Genomic DNA, 12,751 nt, shown 5'->3' with positions numbered 1-12,751 from the left:
GTTTAGCTGGTTGCAAATTATACGCGAGTCTATAATCAAATTTCAAGAAAAAGTCTATACAAATTCTGTTTCAGTTATGTTAAAAGAGATTTCTGTGTCAACACTATTAGCTTTATTTTGCAAAATTTTATTTTTATTATAATATTAATCAGTTTAGAAGCATGAGCTTTTCAAAACAAAAAAAAATTGTAACATTGCGCGCTCAAAGCGTAGCTCCATCAATACTTCTCTGGGATCAATAGACGGAGTCCCCTTACTGCTTGGGAAACCTAAGTGCCACCAACTGGTCACACTGTCAAACAATGCTGACGACACGACAAATACGATTTAAAACTTTCTTGCGTCTGTAAAAATGCGCAAGCACGCTGCCAGCGCAACTTACGCACCCGTAATTGAAACAAATGTTTGCTGAACCACTTCCGCCCACTCAATGTAAGCGCCAACATCTCTTCCACCGCCGTCGCCGTCGTCGTCGCCGCCGGATTACTTTGTTTACAATTTTGCTTACACAAGTGCAGTCGTCAATAGCCTTTAATTTCGAAGTGGCAAGTACGTAGTTTTCGCCGTATCGCTAATAGATAGTCACAGGTGGTTGGTAATCAGTACGGAGCAGCTCTTTGTCTGACTATTGTGTCTGCATACGCGGGCGGACTCCCACGAAGAAACCGGAAACGAAATCCAATTCGCGGAATTGCGAGGTCGAGTGAAAGTACGGAGTATTCCCGGCAAAATGATGGCTCACTCCGCCCATGTGATGACGCTGGCGAACAGCATCATAGGTGTCGGCATCCTGGCCATGCCCTTCTGCTTTCAGAAGTGCGGCATCCTGCTGTCCATAGTTCTCCTGGTTTTGAGCAATGCAATCACCCGGGTTTGCTGCCATTATCTTATCAAAACTTCGCTGCTGACACGTAGGAAGAGCTTTGAGATGCTGGGTCTACACGCTTTCGGCGCTTCCGGTAAGTTGCTAGTGGAGCTGTGCATCATTGGCTACTTGATCGGAACGTGCATCACGTACTTTGTGGTTGTCGGCGATCTGGGCCCGCAAATAATCGCTAAGATTTTCACTCTAAACGTAGCGGAGCATCTGCACCTGAGGAGTCTGGTACAAAAAACTAAGACTAAAGCAAAGAATATTTGAAGAAACTAACCCTTATCTTGCAGGTAATGGTCGTGGTGACAGTAGTCTGCATAGTGCCTCTTGGCATGCTCCGGAATGTGGACAGTTTGTCGGCCGTATGTACCGCCTCCATAGGTTTCTACGTATGCCTCATTTTCAAGATCGTGCTGGAGGCCCAGCCGCATATTACAGCCAACGACTGGACGGAGAAGGTGCTCTACTGGGAGCCGGCTGGTGTGCTTCAGTGCCTGCCTATCTTCAGCATGGCGCTCTCCTGCCAAATGTGTGTAGACCATCATTTTTTGCTTGGCAAATACGATTAAATATTTTGTCAATCTGTAGGCAGCTGTTTGAAGTCTTCGAGAGTATTAACAACCAAAGCCTCGACAAGTTAAACGGTATTGTGCGCAATGCCACTTGGATCTGTACTTTTGTTTACATATCTGTTGGGTTTTTCGGCTATGTGGCCTTCTGTACTCACACATTTTCGGGTAAGCCATCAACCTTTGTGACGCATTTCATGATCTACATATTTGGCTTCGTATTTATAGGCAACATTCTGGTAAATTTATCGACCTCCTTTGGCAGCGATATCATCAAAATTGGCTTTGTGCTGTCGATTGCTTTCAGTTTTCCACTCGTTATCTTTCCCTGCAGGGCCAGTCTCTATTCGTTATTATACAGAAAGGTAATTCTATAAGTTTTATCTATTCTTCGCACACTCATAAATTTGTTTTGACAGGGCCACTCGGAGAGCAGTAGTTACATACCAGAACAACGTTTTCGATTGATAACCATCTTCATTGTTGTCTTCTCGCTATGCGTGGCATTGGTTATTCCCTCCGTAGAGCTAATCATTGGCTTGGTGGGCTCTACTATTGGAGTGGCCATTTGCATTATGTTTCCCGCCTCCAGTTTTCGCAATATCATCAAAAAGGAATCAATGGAACGCACTGTGGCCCAGTTCATATTTGTGAGTGGATTCCTTTTGATGATTTTAGGAACTTACGCCAACCTGAGTGCGATTGATGAAAAGAGCTCAGGACCGGAGTTCGATATTGTTCCAATAGTCACGCCTCTGTATCCTGAAGGTCAAGTACCCGCTGTGGTCGGCGAGCTACCCAAACATTTGGCCAAGAATCCGGCTGAAAACGAAAAGAATCTTTTGCTAAAAAAGTTGGAAGTTCAAAATCCAGAGTTAGTTAAGGAAATTGTAGAGGAAAAGATACTCGATAAGCCAAAGATAATGCAAACTGCTTCCTCCGATAACCCACCGTTGCCTCCACTGCCCATCGATGAAGTCCATGTAGTTCCCTTAGAGAGTGAAAAAGCTGCAAGTGGTCTTAAAAAACCACTAGAAGGAGCTGCAGAAGTTAACCCACCAGAAACCAAACCAGACGAGGTCAACCTGACCGACGATAAACCAAAGGAAATAGCACCTGTCGGTGCAGCACCATCGGAAGCTCCTAAACTAGAATCAAGTCTGTTATCAGCAAGCAATACAATTGACGGAGCGGCTATCAAGAAGGAGGAGGAAGTGGCCGCGGAGGAGCAAAAGGAGAGTAAAGCTAGTGCTGACGAGCTGGCCAAGACCCAAAAAGAACTTAAAGAGACCAAGAAACTGCTGGCCAAAACCGTGGTCGAGCTTAACGAGGAGCTGGCCAAAAATAATCCACTTAGCCAGCAACCTTTGGAGTTAGAGGTGAAGCAATCTTTAAATGTTGTCGCTAGAGTTGCAGAAGAAACGAAAAAATCTGAAAATATGCTCAAGGACACGCAACCTGTTGCTAGGGGAAAGGAAGAGCGCAGGCCCAAGGCTTTAATGGAGATACTCACCGAAAATACTCATCTGCGCGATGAGAAGGAAGCCCATGCGGGTGTTTTCGAACCACTCTCTTATAAAACCGGAGAGTTGCTTAGGAACTCCAGCGTAAACTCAGCAGATCTGATAAAACGATTGCCCATCCCACTGGCCCTTATGATAAATGCGACTCAGCCAAAGGCATTAAATGACTCGGAAATTAAAAAACCAAACCTAGAAGACAACGTGGAGGCCATCCGCAGGGAGCTGCTTAACCTGCGAACTTCGGGAGATGCGACAGAGCGACCGCCAGCGAGGATCAAACGAGAGGCCTCCAACGAGGAAAACTGCCTTCGCGAGCCCAAGCTGAATGAAGTAAATAAAAATGTGGCCGCAGCGGCCTTGGTCTTGAACATGGAAAGTATTGGACGGGATCTCAAATCCATCAAAGATGACGATGTTGAGATAACCAGTGAAAACGAATCCAACAAAGAGAGTTTAAACGGAACCCAAACCCCGCAGCCTACATAATGTGGATAGTCTACAAAGTATGCAAAGCTTTATGTACATAAACTTTACACGTATTTATTTAGTTTATAAGAGATTGTAGTCTAGGACTGTATACAAATATATACAAACATAGAGTTCATATGACTAAGGAATATTGTGTCAAAACTCTCGTTCAGTTGCCAACAAATTTTCGTGTTAACCAATAGCCCAGATTTTTGTAAGACCTTCGAAATGTCTTTTGTTTTTGATGTTGTCCAGCAAATTGTGTTGCGGAAAGCCTATGATTTAACATGCGAGGCAGCCATTCTGGCCTTAAGAAAATGTGGCAATGTGAGTAGCACATACAAACTTAAAAATCCCAAAGGTTTATCTTCTTTTTAAGCTGAGAATAGAGGATGATAAGTCAAACGTAAGAAAAGGAACGCAATTGCCTGTGCCTCCTGTCAAGCCTACTTCCCAAGACGTGGTTTCACCACTAAAGAAACCTCCCCTGCCAGAGATTAACAGAACCGTAAAATATGTGGGACGGGATATCCCTCGAAAGAATTGCGGCTCCATCGATCCCCCCCAGTGCTCCTGTATGCGTGTGTGCCGGGATAGCTACTTCTCCTAAACAAGGAACATAATCCGCAGTTTAAAAACATTTGCAACTTTAATAGAATAGGAAATAGCAAAATTTCAAGGAGCATCTGATTATCAAATGTAACACTAATAACAGTTTTGGTAGCAACTAACAGGTCTGAGTATGAGTATGTGAGGTGGAGACTGCTTAGGCCACATCAGCTCCCAAGGAGTGCAGGTCGTATAGCACTTCTAAGATGGCGGCCACACTCCAAGCCTGCGTGCGACAGGAGTCTCCGCAGTAGGAGCCGTTATCGTTGGTCAACTCGGGCAATCCGCGCCAGTGGGATGTCTGCAGCTCACGCAGATGAGCGCGCAGTATGGCCCACGTTTCGGCAATGGTCTCGTCCAGGTGGCCACACTTCTTGGCGAAGATCAGGCGCGCCCTCAGGTAGAATCCAATGGGCCACACCCACTCGGGTCCCTGGTGGTAGTTGGCGCCATCGGCCACAGTACAATCGGTGGAGTCATTTGAGTTGTCATAGTTGGCCCTGTAGTTCCAGTCCTCGGGATCCAGGGTTTTCATGCCCAACGGACCCAGAAGAAACTTCTTGGCCCGTTCCAGCGCACGCCAGGCATTCTGGGGATTACACAACTCCGGGGCCACGGTCAAGGTAATGGGAAAGTTGCAGCGCAGCTGGTAGTCCGTCCAGCTCTGTGTGGCTCCATAGCTGTCCTTGTAGATCAGCTTCTTGTTGGCCACCGAGCAGGTTTCCGACTCGGACACAAAGAAGAACCTGTCGAAGTTGTCCTTAATGCGATCGGCCCACTCTTTGTAGCTCCACTTGGTAACCTCGCCGGACGGTCCCTTCCGCTCTACACCAGTGTACGGAATGACTTCCTTCTCGGCCAGGCTTTGCATGAAGCGAAGAACGGCGTACTGCAAGCCAACGAGCTCCACGGCGGATCCATCGCGGGGCGTGCTGGGTCGTCCCTTGTTTCCCGCCTTTTGCGAGGAGCCCATTTTGTCCATCCAGGTACCGCAGTTGAAGTTGTTGCCACCGAAAACGAAGCCCGTCTCCGGATGCACACCAATGTGGTTGTTAAAGCCCTGGTCCAGCATATGCGCATCAATCTCCTGGCCTGCGTTGCGCTCTCTATAATGCAATCCCTGGAAATGCACCTGCAGCGCCTCCTGCATCACATCAAACAGCAGTTGGTCGAATTTTCCTGGAGCATGGGCCTCCGCATCGTCGTACGGGAAGATGCGCGACACCTTGTCCCTCAGGATGTCGGCACCCTTGGGGGCATCCTCCACATACTGTCTGATGCAGTACATCCACCACCAGACGGCATCGCGGCAGTTAAACCTGGGCTTGCTGCCGCTGTCCAACAGATTCGGGATAAGACCGTGCCGAAGGGTCTGTCCAAATCCAATAATGATGTAGCGGGCTTCGTTGTATCGACCAGTGAGGAACATGGAGCCCCGAAGAGCGATGAAGGTGTCTCGGCCCCAGCAGCGCATGTAACCTAAGGGATAAGATATATGTTAATATCATATCGGAAAAAATTATAGTTTCGATGGTCTCAGTTTTCTTAAAAGATGAATCAACAACTTTTTAACTTTGATGCAGTTTTTCTTTCTTTGATTAATGACAAATACATAGATAGATTATAGATAGATAGATTATAGATGCTTTCCATACTCTTTTACTTTTCAATAATCTAAAGCATTATTCACTTACCCGTTGAGAAATGCGGCAGACCAGCGGAGAGTGTCACACATTGCTTTGGTGGTTTGGGTGGATTGATGGCATGACTAAATCCTGGCAGATTTGCCGAACGGCAAACGGAAAGGAACTGCAACGTGGACAAAGCCAGCGACTGGGTGAAACTGTGACCATTCTTAATGAAACTATCAAAAACCAAGAACAATTAGGTAAGCATTATCTACTCCTGTCATCTGAAGGACATACTCAGGCATTAATTCGTTGACCTGGTTGATAAGAACATTGAAAACTCCACTGACAATGGCATCAAAGTAGCAGGGTATGAGGTAGCGTGGAATATTCTTCAGGGGCTCAAAGGTAGCTTTAAACCAGGCCGAAAGCGGCTTCAGATCTTCATAGCTGGTTAGGCGATCGGCAATGTAGTCTGGGGAGATATTATATATTAATTAGTCACTTATTAAAAACTCTTTTCCTAGAAATACCTACCCATCATCCAGTTGCCATCGCGCAGATTGTTACAAAACGGATGGCCCAAATCATTTTTAGGTGAAATCTCCGTCAGCAAGGAAACGAATCCTTGCAGGCCACAGTAAACTATCCTTCCAAAGTTGGGTATATCGTACGCAGAGCCACCCTTGCCCAGGTCGCGCTCCTCCTCATCGCAGCTGAATAGGGCACCACTCAAGGCCACCAGATCCAACTTGGAGACGATCGCCTCCAGCTGAGCCCACTCATCGCCGGCTCCCACGCGCAGTGCATTCGAAGTCTTCTGGAGCTTATCGAAGCTGGCACGTGGACCCGGATGCATGGACACCCTGATAGCCACCACTGTGCCGGGTCTCAAATTGACAAAGTTAAGCTCCGTGTTGTTGCCATCCACATAAGCCTGGGTCTGAAACACCGTAGACTTCGCCAGAGGTATGTGCTCCTGCAGACTCAACTGGAACTGGGTGAAGCCGTTAATCACATTGGGATCCTTCTTAAAAGGAGCGGGACGATCGAAGGGCTTGTCGCTCTTCATGGTTAAACTGGCCTCCAAGATAATCTCGTCCAGCACGCCCTCGAATCGGAGGGGACGGATTCCGGTGGCTCCGGCATTTGGAGAGGGATAACCGAATGCCGTGTGGGCCACCAAAATAACTGACTGATGAGTGCTTGGCGAATGCCGGGTAACTGCCACCACGTTGGGATCCATTTGGTCTACGTATACCTGGCTGAAGCCCTCCTCCGCGAGCTGTCCGTGCAGCAGGTTCAACGCTCTCTTGGCTCCCATAATTCCAGATTTGGAATCAACGCCCTTGCCCCATTCCTGGTAGCTACGTTCCTCGTCTACAACATGGATCTGAGGGTGAAGATTGATTTTTTAAATGGATTTCGGAAATGATGGAAGAAGATACTCACATGATGGGGAACAAGTTCGTCGTACCCACGGTTGCTGCCGGTGGCACAGCAGGCCATGGAAACCAGAGCTGCCGAGGGCAACAGATCGTACACGGAACGCTTTTCCACCGGAGAGGGATTGTCGTGAGTGAGGTCCAGAAAGAGGGCATGAGCCACACTGGTGGCCTCGTGACGCGAGGAGTTCGCAAAGAAGCCACCGACAGGGACACCTCCATACCGGTAGACTAGACGACCCTGCTCATGGGAATCCCAAGCGGAAAGTGCCTCACGAATCAAGGAAGTGATGCCTAAACGGTTAACAAACACGTTGTCGGTGCCATCAGAGTTGGTGAACAACTCTGCCACCACATACAGTTCCGGGTTGATTTTGCGTGCGGCATCCAACAGGTATTCGGCCACGTGCAACGGCGTAGAGTGGCAGTTGTCCAATCGCACTCCGTCGAAGATGCGCGCAGTGGTCTGCACGTACTCGGTCATGTGCTTCCACAGGTAAGGGCTATCTTCCGGTCGCTTGCCGAAGCGCAACTTCACACTATCGCCCCAGGAGATTAGCTCGCGTTTGATGTAGACATTTGCACGTCCCGGCTGCTCCTCAGCGAAGTCTCGCAACGGATCGTCCGATCCCATTACCCAGCCATTGTGGGCCATGAAGAACTCTCCAGCCTTTGAGTACATATCCGCCTCGACCTCAGTTAGTGATTTGCCCTCGGTGCCTGTATGTGTGAAGTAGACCATAAAGACCGAGTGCTTCTCGGAGATCTCCTTCACTTTTGGCCCATCACCCTGGACTCTTTCGTAGCGCACTCCGGATAAAGCATTGTCTATGGCACAGTTGACGTAACCTTGGATCTCGGCCCGCACTCGATCGTTGAGGGAATCCAGATGCCGGCGAAGGGTTTCAGCACACTTGCGGAACCGGGACTCCTCATCGAAGCAGTCGCCATGGAAAGCATTAAAGATCTCCAGCGCCAGCTCGAAATTTATGGTGGTGGCCAAGCGTCGATATTGCGGGTCTTGTATCAGTTGGATTTCGTGGAAGCGATACTCGTTGGCCACGTTCTTTGGCGGCTCGCGAGTTCGCACCTGGGTCATGAACTCGTTGACGTACTTCATCACATCGCACTGATAAAGCTCGTGTATATTGACCTTGGACATGTAGGAGGTATGCAACTGGTACTTTAACGCTTCCAAATGGCACTCCTGCTCGATGACCTGGGGCACTCCGACATGCTCCAGGCTACCCGCGGCAATGTCCGCTCCGCACTGGGCGAATGCGGCGTCCAGCAAGAAAGCGGGACGGAGGTAGGGACAGGTGGCGCACGAGTAGGTAGCATCCGGATGCTGCAGCAGCCACTCGGACTCGTTGGCGGTGTGATTGAGGACAATGTCGCAGATGGAAGCCACCTAAAGAAGAAGAAGAATGGGTTAGAATTTGTGGGATATCAGTCCTTTTGCCCAATCATGTCATTTTCCTTACCCCCCACTCCTGGCGGCACTTCTTGATGACCTTCTCCACCTCCTCGAAGCTGACCTTGCCACCTTTCTGGGGCGCAAAATGGGAGTTGACCTTGAGTTGGTCGCGGAGCGAGTAGCAGGAGCGGGAACCGCCCAACTCCTGAATGGGTGTAAAGTGGATCACATTGTATCCGGCTTCCTTGGCCACGCGCAGCTTCCCCTCCCAGGTGTCCAGCGGCCCCAGGAGCTTGGTCAGCACCGTTTGACAGCGCACCGAGTCCAGGGGAATTGTCTTCTGGGCACCCGGAGGACCCACATGCAGTGTAGGCTCCACTTGGACATAGAGAGCACCATCTGCTCCCGAGCTGCCAGTGTCTGGTCTGAAATTGTAGATAAATTAACTCTAGTCTGGAGAAACGCATTTTGAATCCTTAGCTCTAACTGTATTTGTCTAACTCATCTATCTTAATTGGATAATACCAAAATCACAATTATTGATTTATAATCGATTGATCAGGATAAAAATAAAAATATTAAAAAACAAGAAAGAAAACAAACTTCGGCAAGCCGAAGTTTATATGTATATGTACCCTTGCAGTTATTACAAATTGACCACATTTCGATTTCTATACCTAAATATAAATTATTATATTATATTACTAAAAACTATGAAGCTGTGTCGACTTTGCGCTGCATTTTGCCATCGTTTCTATGACAGCTATATGATTTTGTTGTCCGATAATAATTTAATTAAAACCATAAATCAAAAATATATATAAAAAAATATTACCAAATCCCACAGAACAAAAAAAAAATTAAAAGCAAAGTTATAATTTTTTTGAATTTTTTTTCCAATTGTTCCTAAGGGAGCTATATGATATAGTCGCCCGATCTGGCTCGTTCCGACTTATATACTACCTGCAATAGAAAGACAACTTTTAAAAAAGTTTGTGTAGAAACGGACAGACGGACGGACAGATCGACTCTCCTGGTGATGCTGATCAAGAATATATATACTTTATAGGGTCGGAAATGTCTCCTTCACTGCGTTGAAAACTTTTGAATGAAATTAAAATACTCTCTTCAAGGGTATAAAAATCGTTTTGTGGTTCACATTAACTCAGTATATGGTTTATACATGCTTTTAAATTGATCAAAATTTTAAATTTGTCTAATAACTTAAATTTTGCTAGATGTTTAATTTAGGTAAAAAAAGTTTTTTTTTTTAAGGTTTTCTTGTTGAACAAGTTTTAACCCTTATCATAATCATATGTAATCATTACTCAATTTTCTTCTTATACTGGTAACTCACCTTTCCAGATACCGGAAGTAGAAGTGATAGGTGCCGGACATGTTCAAATCAACCAGACTTCTGATGTCCGTGTCCACCACATGAGCTTCCGGATGCATTACTGACGTAACCTGCTTGCCATTGCTTAGCTGCCATCCCAGAATACGATACTCCGTTCGCACGAACTTCTGACCCTCGGCGGGATAGTTGGTGTACAGGACGATCTTCCTGCCAAGCAGCGAGGCATCGGGGTGGACACTCAGCTTGGAGCCCCTCTTTAGCCGGTACAGCACATGCTCCGCATTCTGACCCTCGCTAATGGGTATGCTGTGCGACTCCGTCTCCTTGCCCATTGTGCTCATCTGAAGGAATCCGGAGAGATTGAGACCGTGAAAGCATTACACAATTGTCAAACGTCACTGCTATTACACATGAACATGATGGGTATTATGCATGGAATGTACAGTCGAACTTTTCTATCTTTATGTCACTATAAGTCGAACCATAGAGATTAGGATTACACTTCTAATCAGTTCTATTTTTAAAAGTGCTGAACACAGAAAAAAAGGTATTAAGAATCGATTGTGGGTTTATATTTTTATCTGATTTTATTTTATGTAGGTTTTTATATAGATAAATTAAAGAATTAAAGAAGAAACCAAATAATATTAAGAACATCGATTCCAAAATCCATTCAGTTAAAATTATGTGGAATATCTAGAGTATTGGTTGAATTCATTGAATTTAGAGTTTCACCAGCTATCCAGATATCCATTTTGAAAGTAATGTTTTCTATTGTTCGACTAATAGAAGTTCCACATATATAGGTAAATCGCGATCGGAAAACGCACAGCCAAAGGCATCTTGTTAAAACACCACCACAGTCCGAGTAGAATTTTAGATGTTTGCCCGTTTGATCGGCGCTTTCAGTGGATGCAACTAGTTTAGTAACCCGGCACAGACTGCAGCATCGCCGGTCGGATTGCATGTTTTATATTCATGGCCGGCACACTCTCATATACACTCCACTAACACACACCCATACTGCCGCCACGGGAACATATAGTTATGGAATATGGACACAACACTGGGACTCCGATCACTGGGCGATGATAATACCTCACGGCGGCGGATGATTTGATTTGATACGATCTCGGCACTGCCTGCATTGCCCATTGCATTCGCATTTGCACTTGGAACGGTTCTAATCGCGACTGATTCTGATTTTCCGGTGGAAATGGCATTGGCATTCTCATTCTCCAGATTCTGTTGCTTCTTCTTTCTTGGTGCTTCCTCTTCATTTTCGATTTGTAACGGTTCGCTATCAACAATCGCTATAAGACCGAGTAGCCATCGGAAGAGCTGATAACGCATCAGGATCTGGAGCAGGCTTCTCCAGAGCCAATGGAATCCCTCGTTCAACATGGCTGCACCTGAAACTGCTTCAATGGTCTACGGAATGCCAGGAATTTTTAGACGCCGCAATCTCAAATGGAGCATTAAACGAAAATATATACTTTTTAATCGCGATAATCGCTCACACAAAAACACATTCGCACTCAGGGGCGTCGGCCAAGGGGGTGAGGTTTTATTTGGGTAGTATATTGAGCGCAAACACGGAAGCCCCTATTTTTTTCGGATGCATTATTATTGACATGTGGCGCCTACGTGAAATATATGGATTTTCACGATTAAACAGACCTTATCAACATTGAAATTTCACTAGCAGGTCAGGGAATAAAAATAATTTTTTTGCACACACCAAGTTCACAGACAAACACACATACACCCTCACATTCGCCTGCATATTTGTATGTAGGTCAATGAATTGCACTTGATTGCCGGTAGATGGCCTTTGAATATGTATTTATAGACATTTTTTAGTAGTCCCGAATTTAGAACACAACAAAAAGTGCTTCATGTGAGTAATATTTTGCCTTTTTTTATCTGATCAAATCTTATCTGCCCACTTTCATTCACATTCACGCTCGGGAAAACTGTTTATTTTCATGGGTATGCAAATTATTTGATTTATTTATTTTATCACTGGTTTTTGATGATTTTTCGTACTTTTTGGGCTGTGTGATGAAGCTGCGAAATTGAACTTTACGTTACCAGCCGAAATTCTTAAGCAATTGATTCGATTCTATTAAGCTCAAGGTGACCTTTGAAGTTTTTGTGGTCATCAGCTGGTTACGCGCTGAAAACAGCCCCCAACAACAATGAAACAGCGAAGCTTGTAAACAAAAAACAGCTGGTTATTATTATTTACACTCAATCTGTATAGATGCCTCTATTTTTGTTGGTTTTTGAAATACAGTTAGGGATCTTATTAATAGTTTTTCAACTATGTACTTTCACATGACCCTTTTAATTGACAAATAAACTGTTGATTTTGTCATAAATCATTTAACTGAGACAAATTTTTGTAATTATTGAGTCGATAAACACATAATGCTGTGGTGAGTATTTTTCAAGGTGGCGTTATCGATAGATCAACAGGTCTCTCTTGGCACCTTTCACATCCATTCACCATGCCAGAGATGGACTAAGATACATCTTCAAATACATTTTTAAATGTTATATCTTTATGTCGTGTTGTTTTATAGAGCAATACAATTTTTGCTTTTAGCTATTAATTCAATTTTTAAAATGACTGCATTCTCAAGTAGGGAATCCAAGATTTCATAAAACCCAATTTGTAAAATTATTTTAGTAATGAGATTAGAAAACAAGCTACCAAAGATTATTAGTAAGCTTACAAAACCAAAAACTCTTATTTTAGCAGTTCTTTTAAATCGCTTCTCTTTCTAAATACAAATAAATTTAATAGGCATTGACCTGGCAAACCTTTAAAGATGCAGCATTTCGACAGGGTGCGC

The 12,751-nt window shown here is 45.2% G+C and overlaps 3 protein-coding genes across 6 annotated transcripts; 2 read left to right on the top strand and 1 right to left on the bottom strand.

Annotated features, from left to right (window-relative positions):
• Positions 1-273: 273 nt before the first annotated feature.
• On the top strand, positions 274-3,583 carry LOC108052781 (putative sodium-coupled neutral amino acid transporter 10). Its single transcript, XM_017135268.2, has 5 exons — positions 274-1,105; positions 1,165-1,403; positions 1,463-1,611; positions 1,672-1,808; positions 1,863-3,583. The coding sequence occupies exons 1-5, from the start codon at positions 731-733 to the stop codon at positions 3,450-3,452; spliced, it is 2,490 nt and encodes an 829-aa protein (XP_016990757.2). The 5' UTR covers positions 274-730; the 3' UTR covers positions 3,453-3,583.
• A 70-nt stretch (positions 3,584-3,653) lies between these two features.
• On the top strand, positions 3,654-4,115 carry LOC108052782. Its single transcript, XM_017135269.2, has 2 exons — positions 3,654-3,761; positions 3,814-4,115. Exons 1-2 carry the CDS (start codon positions 3,663-3,665, stop codon positions 4,042-4,044), a joined length of 330 nt encoding a protein of 109 aa, XP_016990758.1. The 5' UTR covers positions 3,654-3,662; the 3' UTR covers positions 4,045-4,115.
• LOC108052779 (glycogen debranching enzyme) lies at positions 4,065-12,071 on the bottom strand. 4 transcript variants are annotated; one of them, XM_017135266.2, is made up of 8 exons: positions 11,940-12,071; positions 9,891-10,231; positions 8,601-8,958; positions 7,124-8,527; positions 6,209-7,064; positions 5,969-6,146; positions 5,738-5,907; positions 4,065-5,522 (listed from the first exon to the last, which is right to left on the bottom strand). In XM_017135266.2, the coding sequence occupies exons 2-8, from the start codon at positions 10,229-10,231 to the stop codon at positions 4,201-4,203; spliced, it is 4,629 nt and encodes a 1,542-aa protein (XP_016990755.1). In that variant the 5' UTR covers positions 11,940-12,071; the 3' UTR covers positions 4,065-4,200. The 4 variants fall into 4 exon arrangements, with proteins under 4 accessions (XP_016990755.1, XP_016990756.1, XP_016990753.2 ...); XM_017135267.2 differs by having other exon boundaries at positions 11,985-12,068; XM_017135264.2 differs by lacking the exon at positions 11,940-12,071 and adding an exon at positions 10,989-11,344.
• Between the last annotated feature and the right edge of the window lie 680 nt (positions 12,072-12,751).

The sequence above is a fragment of the Drosophila rhopaloa genome, unplaced genomic scaffold (assembly GCF_018152115.1).
Source record: "Drosophila rhopaloa isolate 14029-0021.01 unplaced genomic scaffold, ASM1815211v1 contig_115, whole genome shotgun sequence".
NCBI classification, from domain to species: Eukaryota; Metazoa; Arthropoda; class Insecta; order Diptera; family Drosophilidae; genus Drosophila; species Drosophila rhopaloa.
Note: the sequence above shows the minus strand (reverse complement) of the source record. Positions and strands in the feature narration are given on the sequence as shown.

Coding starts and splice junctions, on each gene's coding strand:
- LOC108052781 (XM_017135268.2), top strand. CDS start 731: ATGATGGCTCACTCCGCCCATGTGATGACGCTGGCGAACAGCATCATA. Junction 1,404..1,462: donor ATGGCGCTCTCCTGCCAAAT/GTGTGTAGACCA, acceptor GTCAATCTGTAG/GCAGCTGTTTGAAGTCTTCG. Junction 1,809..1,862: donor ATTCGTTATTATACAGAAAG/GTAATTCTATAA, acceptor TTGTTTTGACAG/GGCCACTCGGAGAGCAGTAG.
- LOC108052782 (XM_017135269.2), top strand. CDS start 3,663: ATGTCTTTTGTTTTTGATGTTGTCCAGCAAATTGTGTTGCGGAAAGCC. Junction 3,762..3,813: donor CCTTAAGAAAATGTGGCAAT/GTGAGTAGCACA, acceptor CTTCTTTTTAAG/CTGAGAATAGAGGATGATAA.
- LOC108052779 (XM_017135264.2), bottom strand. CDS start 11,294: ATGTTGAACGAGGGATTCCATTGGCTCTGGAGAAGCCTGCTCCAGATC. Junction 8,959..9,890: donor TACTTCCGGTATCTGGAAAG/GTGAGTTACCAG, acceptor CTACAATTTCAG/ACCAGACACTGGCAGCTCGG. Junction 5,523..5,737: donor TCTGCCGCATTTCTCAACGG/GTAAGTGAATAA, acceptor CTTATCCCTTAG/GTTACATGCGCTGCTGGGGC.